The sequence below is a fragment of the Leptinotarsa decemlineata genome, unplaced genomic scaffold, assembly GCF_025532065.1.
Source record: "Leptinotarsa decemlineata unplaced genomic scaffold, Ldec_3_MD MMD2_tig00003308_RagTag_RagTag, whole genome shotgun sequence".
NCBI lineage: Eukaryota > Metazoa > Arthropoda > Insecta > Coleoptera > Chrysomelidae > Leptinotarsa > Leptinotarsa decemlineata.
In genome coordinates this window covers 3,897,205-3,906,064 of record NW_027412586.1, presented here as the reverse complement: position 1 = coordinate 3,906,064, position 8,860 = coordinate 3,897,205, and the positions used below count along the sequence as shown (strand labels likewise).

General features: G+C 31.3%; 1 protein-coding gene across 13 annotated transcripts; it reads left to right on the top strand.

The window, feature by feature from the left end:
• Positions 1-176: 176 nt before the first annotated feature.
• Positions 177-5,796, top strand: LOC111506233 (uncharacterized). Of its 13 annotated transcripts, none has more exons than XM_074177875.1 (7): positions 178-436; positions 1,220-1,356; positions 3,156-3,344; positions 3,403-3,573; positions 4,201-4,385; positions 4,777-4,843; positions 4,915-5,796. In XM_074177875.1, the coding sequence occupies exons 4-6, from the start codon at positions 3,414-3,416 to the stop codon at positions 4,801-4,803; spliced, it is 372 nt and encodes a 123-aa protein (XP_074033976.1). In that variant the 5' UTR covers positions 178-436; positions 1,220-1,356; positions 3,156-3,344; positions 3,403-3,413; the 3' UTR covers positions 4,804-4,843; positions 4,915-5,796. The 13 variants fall into 13 exon arrangements, 7 of the variants coding, with proteins under 7 accessions (XP_074033976.1, XP_074033975.1, XP_074033974.1 ...); XM_074177874.1 differs by having other exon boundaries at positions 4,905-5,796; XM_074177873.1 differs by having other exon boundaries at positions 4,777-5,796.
• Positions 5,797-8,860: the final 3,064 nt, after the last annotated feature.

Sequence of the window (8,860 nt, the reverse complement as noted above, 5' to 3'; positions counted from 1 at the left end):
CAGTTTTTGATAGTACCTCAGAGTAAGATTCCTAGAAACCCTGGTGTTAGTAACGCTTAGATTTTGTTTTGAACTTTCTGAAGGAACCTGTTGCTTACACTTACGAGAGTTTTCCCAAGATGGCGCTATTCTGAATTGTTCGAGTCCCCGCTGAATCAGTCAAATTAATTATTATCTGTCATTGTCAAAAAGAATTTTCAACTTTTGGTGTTTTGAAATTGATATTTTTTGTCATTCCAATCTTTACATTGTTCGCATTTTTTATTATAGTTTTCGTTCGTTAGTTCTCAGTTATTTTAGTTTGGTTACATTTTTCAGTAGTAATAAGGAATAGTTTTATATAGTGTATAAGGATACTTTTTGTAAAATGGGACAATTCTGTATTTTGTGTGGACAGTGTAAAAATTCGAGTAATCATCTGTATTCAGTGCCAAAGGTAAATGAAACATTTTATAATTACTGTCAATCCACCACGGATAAACTAAGTTTGTATCAGCCTACACCAAAAACCAACTTCATATTTTGAATAATCCTTCACCTTTTCAAATCCACCTTCTGCTACTAGAGTATCATTACTTTCTTAATCATAATATCAAATTGAAAATGAACATTCACTTATGCTTTTTTTAAATTTTTTTAAATACAACTTAATACCTAGTTGCAAGAAAAGTCTACTCATAGAATCATAGATACCTACAGATGAATATTACAGTATGCAGATAGATTTATTGCATTTCTACAGAATTATTATGAGAAGTAAGTAAGTTTAGTTACATAAAATTTTACATCCATTTAAAATATCATGATATTAATATCAGCATAAAATTTAAAACAAATAAAAAATTAAATCTATATCAACAATTAATAAATCATAGATTAAGTTTGAAAATCACTGGCTGAGTAGGGCTCCATGTCAAACAAATAGTTCCCCAAGCCTAACAGAATGTTGTATATTTTTGAAATCTTGTGGAAAATTATTGTAGAACTCAAGGGTGTTGTTGTACTGTGGACTTGTATAAAAAATGTATTGGGTGGTTAAAAGACTACTCATGTATGATGAGAAACCTAATGTTCTCTTAAATATATACTCGTAGTAATTGTTAGCATATAGAATTCCAAGCAACCAAACAGTATGCTCTTTTAACTTTACTTGTTCTCAATTGGTGATTTGAATGGTTTTAATTGTGCATTGTACCTGATCAAAATCTGTAATTTATAGGATGAAAACAAGAGGAAACTGTGGATGGATGCTGTTAGGAAATATCTGCCTGATGGTGCTTTTATTTGCTCAAAGCATTTTCCCATCCATTTCATTGGTGAGAAAAAACTATTGAAGGGTGCCAAACCATCATGCATGTGAGTATTCAGTTTCTACAGCACTAACTATAAATCCTATCAAAGATTTGTATATTTTTTCAAGGTGCACTTATAGAGAAGTACTTAATTGTACGAATTTCAAGAAAACGTGCACCATTTCCAGAACCAGTTTACTAATAATTTCTGTAGTTGGAAAGTATCCGTTGAATAAGGTATCAAAAGCAAATTTTATCACATACAAATCAAGAGAGAACACTTGGTGTTATCAAAATGATAAATATCAAATTATTCATATATGAAATGATAAATAACCCCTTCTAGCTTTACCTATCTACAAAAAAAGGTTCTTTTCAACCGGCTGTTCTCTAACGGTAACCCTGAGAAGTTCGCAGTTGGAAACAAACACTCTATGCCATTCATTTCTCTTGAAGATAAAAGATTGTTGTTGTTTTCAGTTCAACTCAAGCATATCAATGTCCTTTTACAAATTTCATATAAGGCGCATAACGGACTTTAAAGAAAGTTATTGATAACATAATATGAGAAGAGATATTTATGTAACCATTATTTAATTGAATCATGTTGAAAAAGGGATATGTCACAAGTTGTCCAAATGTGTGGAGTTTAGTTATAACATTTCATATTATTTTTTATTTCAATGATCGCAACTGCTGTTTTGTTCAATATTTTACATCATATTTTCCCTTGATACCTTTCTTAAAAATACATCATTATTCAATACGGGCTAATATGTGCTAATATCATTCTATAAATAAAAGGTGATAGTGGAAGAAAGGGGTAAAGTTGAAGAACATTTTCTATAAATGCCTGATTCACAGAAAATTAACTTCATTAACTTTACCCTCTATTTCCTGATATTTCATATTTGTCAATATCTGTGTAAGCTTACTGCTTACACATGGAAATAATAAATACGTTGTTATTATTATAAACAGCCTCTTTTGAGAACATAATCAAAAAAAGCTGTATCTTTTAGAATCTTCTTGTGAGACGGTTATAATGAAATGCCAGTAGGAATTTTTAAAAAAATTAAAGAAAAAGTTGTTATCGAACAAAGGGTTATATTTAGCTTAGAATCGCACGTTGAAAGGTAAGATTTCGTTTATCCCTGTTCGCACAAGTTTCGACTTCTGAGGGCTGCCGTTCGTAGGGGAAAGACAGCTGGTTTACAGAAAAACCAATTTTAACAAATACAATTTTACTTTTTTGTCCATGTTTATTTACAGGGATCTCAATTTATTCAGTTTTGTTTACAATAAATTATATAACAAAGAAAGCTTGTGCTGTAACCACTTATACTACTACTACTATAATTATTATAGACACATTTATGTGTCTATAATAATTATAACAGAAGAAATTGATTTTATCAGAGTAGTTATTTTCAAGTCTCAGCATTTTAGATGTTGGAGATGTTTTTTGCATTCTTTCAATTTTTATTTATTCAATTATTATATTTTTACTTGTAGGTTACTTCACTATCATTTCATTTCAGGTTTATTGTTGCTTAATATAATTGTTATTTTCAACTATTCTTTTTAATTATTCTTTTTTACTTGTTTCAGAGATTTCAAATCATTTTATATAGTAGACAATGGAAGTCCGAACCAGTGAAATTGATAAGGATTGTGTTATCATTTATATAGTTTGATTAATTTAATTAAATAACATGTATTGATCTAAAGGGTAAAACATGTTTTAGACAAGTAAATTGATGGATATAGCCGTTACTAAGTGGTAGAAGATTTTAGACAAGTTCAATTGTGATAGTCATTTTTATAATAAAAATAAGTATTTTGATATTTTTTATTTTTCAGTGAAACCGCTCCTGAACTTTCACTAAACGTTTTTCCAAGTCCATCCTGTAGTATTCTACCCGATTCACTAGACTCTGCCCCAAAACATCCATTGGTAAATTCTAGTAGTATTCAACTAGAGAATATTCCTAACCCCATCTTGGTTTCAAATACTTGATGACATCCAGATTAAACCAAGATCTTTTGGAGGTGATAATGTTCACTTATGCATAACAATTTCAATCAACTTTGTTGTTATCATTTTCAGCACTTTTTGGAATGATAAGAGCTGCAAGTGGATGCAATACTCATCCCGAGTCAATTCAAGTTGGACAAATATCCTTTCTTCATATTGGAGACCTGAAAGAAAAAAAGCAAAAATTTATATTCTATATTGAAATAGAAGAAAATATCTCTGAAATTAAAGAGGACTTCTCAGGTATTGATAAAGCTTCTGCCTATTTCTGTGGATATGTTGCAAAAAAGTTAAAGGCAACACCAAATGTGGAGAATGTGTAGATTCGATATTGGGGAAGCAAAATGAAATATTCAATTCCCTCATAAGAAACAAGAGCAGAAGATTTTTAACATTTCTATCACAAAAAATGAATAGCTTTCTTCACGATGTTGAAGCCACAATATCAGGTGTTTTTGAGAGGGAACTTAAAAGAAATTGCTTTTCAGTAATTTTAAGCAAATTGTCGAGAGGCACTGAGGACATATTTGATCTCTAGATTGAATATCTGCTGTGCTAAAGAGCATAATGTAAGAGCACTCGAAAGTAAAAATTTTTTAAAATTACAATTTTTCTGTGAGTAAAATTTCGAAAAATCTGAAAATATCTGTTGAGATGTGATACTCTCATCAGCTGTGTTTTTTTTAAATTTAACTGAATATTTTCAAAAAACTACCTGTATCATAATTGATGGTCACATCGTTTGAAAAAAAAGAACTCTTTTACACACTCAAATAAAAGGTTGTAGTGAGCAATTAAAGTATATCAGAAGACATTTTGTATTTGTATTCTAGAAGAAAATAAACTATTTTCATCACATCTCTTTCCAAGGTCAAGTTCTTACAATAAAAGGCAAAGCTTTGGAATTCACTGCCTCAGAAGGTGTTCCTTTAGGCTTGCAGTCTACAGAAATTCAATCATGGTGTTCTCTGAACATTACGGTATTTTACTTTTCGTGGGAACCTGAATATAAAAGAAATCCCATCACAAGGAAACTGGAAATTAATTTACCACTGGTAAGGACATTAAATACCATTTCACCTCAGATCGATAAGAAACTAACTTAACTTTTGAACGGTTTGACGTAGAAACATGAAAAAAACGTTTGGGGGCTATTACCGATACTATTTTTTGAAAAAAAAAACACACATTGTGATTGCTCGATAGATGGCTGGGGGAGTCATTTCAACATTTTTCAAAATTTTAATTGGCATAGGGGTCAAGTGTCAAATTAGTCTATCAGTGATGGCCTGCATATGAAATCATAGCAAAAAATATGACTCGATGAAATCAAATTAAAATAATAATTGAAGATATTTGAATTAAACTTTGTTAAATTTATGCTGGAATTGTAAATTTCAATAACCATAATTACAGAAATCTTATAAAGTTCAATTACTTTTACAGACAATAAATAGTTTACATTCTTCCTGAACCAAAGAAGTTATTCAATACATCTGATGTTCAATGGAAGGTAATACACTATCTTACATCCATTGTAAATTAATAAATGTTGCCTTGTAATTTCTCTCAAGTTATTTGCAGAACCCAAAGGCTTGCATGAGGAGTTCAAGGTGGGACTGTAATGCTGTTTCTGAGTAGAACTGCTGGTGTGATATACATACATCCATAGTCACTATGAGTAGATGTATTTTGATTGAATATCTAATAGAAAACAGCTGTGTTTCTACTCATTACATTGTTTTTTGTATATAAACCGCTTATTCCAAATTTTATGCATCAAAGAGGAAACTTTCTTGAAAAAAAATTAGTTGAAAGGTGGTGCTTATCAAAAGGATCTCTTAACAGGTAATCGAAAAGTTCTACAAAGAATTCACTGGGAATATTTCTTTGTAATCAGAATTATTCAGATTTTGAACATTAGGAAGGTCCTCATTAAATTGTTTTATAATTTTTTTTATCTCACTGGTATGTCATCACCTCATTAATCAAATCATTTTCAATAAGTATTCCGTAGTTATTGAAATATTTGTTGTTTCATGAATTCATAACAGTATATAAGAGATAATTGCTTTTGATTCTTGTTCTTTTTTTGAAACGTTAAAATATTCCCAATGATTTTTTTATGTATTTCCAAAAATAGAGAGACTTCTGAATAACTTCTTCTGAATAACTTTTTGAAAAGAATGATGTTTAATGCACAAACCAAGGACTCGACACAACTTTCCCCATCACCCATCATGGAATTTATTGCGAAGCACCAACTTCTATCACAAAAAACTTTTTTTTGTGACATTCAGAGTAAAATAGGTTTTAATTTGTTGCATACTTCTTGCGACATACTGCATTTATATATAACACAGTTACACATTCATTATCTCATGTTTTATTGCTGAAATTTTCTTCCTATTATACCTATATATTTGATTTTTTTATGAAGTTTGCAAATACATTTTGGGAAAATGATGAAGTTATTATTATTTCTCACCTTCATAATGATTTGACCTGTATTATATGTATGTAAATTGTGTGAAAATTAAAGATTATAAGACATATTCAGCTGATTTTTCAAAGGAGTAGGTAATTATTGTTTGTATATTGGTAATAAAACTGATTTCCAGTATCAATAAGTGGAAAATAAAAAATTTTTACTGTTTCTTGCAAGCTATTGATTCACTTTTCTTGATGCAATAAGAATATGATGGAAATAAAATAAAAAATGTAAAGAACCTTCATCAGATTCTTGAAGGAAATATTGTAGTTCTAAGAGTTGTGATATAAATAAAATATTGCTATCACACAAATAAGGAATTTCATGTTTACAAAGATCATGATTAGCTTCTGTCCAAAATAAAAAGAAATTTTTCTGGAACATAGAGTTTGAGACCTCTGAGGCTGGATAAAAAAGTTTTTCCATTCCAATACCATATCAAAAACATGTATTCAAGTATATAATCTTTATACTTACCACCTGTTTTGGGGAATTCGTTCCGATAAACAACCAGTGTCAAGTACATAATAACATCTGCCAACATTTCTTGGGTTGAAATATCAAGAAATTAAACGAACTTTCTTCAAAACTTTGCTTGGGTTGAAACTTCAACTAATAATTCACCAGAACTTGGACACTTATCTTTCGATTTAATACTGACAATTCATAAATAACACGTAAAACACAAAAATTCATTAAGTCACTTCTTAAGTTAACCTAAAAGAACAGTATGAAAAATGAATGTGGAATTAAATATAAATACAAATACACCCTGTGTGGTTTATGATTACAGTTTACTGTAATGACTGCTTGCGCCATCTGAAACGGCGTTGATCTCTGCTAATCAAGTTAGCCATAAATCCCTCATTTTACCCCAAACTTTTGCAGGTATGAGTAGATGCACTAGGGTTTTTAGACATCTTACCTCAGAGTAATAGAGTAATAATAAGACATAGAGTTGACATGCCTGTTATATTAGAATGAACCACATAACATGCCTATACCAATACAATACATGTGTTTTGAAACGGGTATTGCACTATCCTTTTCTGTACCACTTATGGGCGAGGAGAATGGCGGGTAATGACAGGTTATAGAGAGTTTGTTTACATTTGAAGGAAGTTGGACCATAAAACAGTGGCGGTTGGTTTAGTTGATAATCGGAGGAATATTATATATTTATAAAATAAATCATTTCAGGTGAAAACGTATTCTGTTTAAATAGTTCCTACAGGAAATTTGATTTATTATTTATTGATGATTATGGAAATGAAGCCAGTTTTTCTACCACCTACTAGATTTTTATTTATGTATGGCTTTATAATAAGGCGCGTGGTTTACTGGGTTAAAATTAACTTTGGTGGATGAAAAGTAAAAAGCACATCCAGTACCTAACTCAGTTTTGGAGCCATCAGTGTATATAATTTCTACATTAGGCTTATTATCACTCAGCAAGGTTTTGATGAGATTATTATTTACGCTAGGAGTTTCCGAATATTGGGGAAATAGGACAATGGGCTTGAGCACTATTTCTTGTGAGTTATGATGATAAAGAGGAAACTTATCGGTTGTTGGCAAGGCTCCGTTAAACTTCATTTCTATAAAGGCCTCTGCGAGAGGTGGACTATTTTTATTCCCCAATAGTTATTTGTAAAATTGTTTACAGATAGACTATATATCTTGTCTGTGAAGCCATCTGATGAGAACCTCATTTTTTTTCAGTAACAGGTTGCAAGCCAAGAATTGTCTTCTTATATATTTATAAAGGTGGCTTTTGTGCCTCCGCTAGAATTGCAGGACATGGAGAAGATCTAATTGCTTCTATACATATTATAATTGTGTGATTGATGACTTGTTTACTTTATGGTTATTCATGATCACTTAAATGATATGAATAAAAATCTCTTGTCTAAATACCACTGGTAAATTTTATTTATACGACCGGTTTGGAGTTTGACCCCATTATCAAGTAAACAGTTTTATACGAATAAAATACATGGAATATTTCTAAGGACCGACGCCTCATCCAGTAATATTCCTGCAATCAGAATTTGATGGAATAAGAGACCACCTTTAACATAATATACCACAGTAGGTTGGGTGGGTGAAAACGATGAAATTCGAGAATTATGGAAAGGTTGCGTGCCTGTCTTGAACTCGTCGTTTGCGCAGACCTGAAACTGAAACTCCTGAGTCTGCGTGTAGAAAATTCAAACCAAAAATCACGCAAAGTGGGATTACTGTAGGTTTGTTCTGGTTCTAACCATCCGAAACGATTTGGAAACAGCGCAAGACATGATGTGTATAAGCAAAAAATCTCAAACAGTCCGAAATAGTATCGGACACTTGTTTAAACTAGAACGATTTTGAGGAGACCACTGTGACACCTATCGTATATATGAAGAGATGAAGACGAGGAAATACTATTGATCATGTCCATTTTGTTATGTAGCGTATCCATATAGTCAGTTCAAATGTTATCTAACCTCAATCATCAATCATTAAAATCAAATTAATAAAAAAACATCCTAGCAAATAGCTCAAATTTCCACATGAATGCGCATGAGCAACGGGAACAGTTCTCAACAGTTCAGCCTCGAGAGCAAGAACGATTCGGGACAGTTCAAAACAGTTTAGGATCATTTTGCAGTCGAAACCAGAACAGAGGATTCATCAGTGCGAAAGTATCCTCAATAAACCAGAACACTATATTTTCTGCGCATGATCCTGACGTCCTAGAACCAGAACAACACTTAGGTTTGTTCTGGTTCTAACATCCGAAACTGTTTGGAAACTGTGCAAGACATGGTGCGTACAAATAAGAAATCTCAAACAGTCCGAAATAGTATCGGACACTTGTTTAAACCAGAACGCTTTTGAGGAGACCACTGTGCCACCTATCGTATATATGAAAAGATGAAGACGAGAAAATACTATTAATCATGTTTATTTTGTTATGTATAGCGTATCCCTATAGTCAGTTCAAATGTTATCTAACCTGAATCATCAATTATTCAAATCAAATAAATAAAAAAAACA

Excerpts from the sequence above, each read along its gene's own strand:
- LOC111506233 (XM_074177872.1), top strand. The coding sequence starts at position 368 with ATGGGACAATTCTGTATTTTGTGTGGACAGTGTAAAAATTCGAGTAAT. Across the intron at positions 437-1,219 it reads ATCTGTATTCAGTGCCAAAG|GATGAAAACAAGAGGAAACT; the intron begins GTAAATGAAACA and ends TGTAATTTATAG. Across the intron at positions 1,357-1,420 it reads GGTGCCAAACCATCATGCAT|GTGCACTTATAGAGAAGTAC; the intron begins GTGAGTATTCAG and ends TATTTTTTCAAG.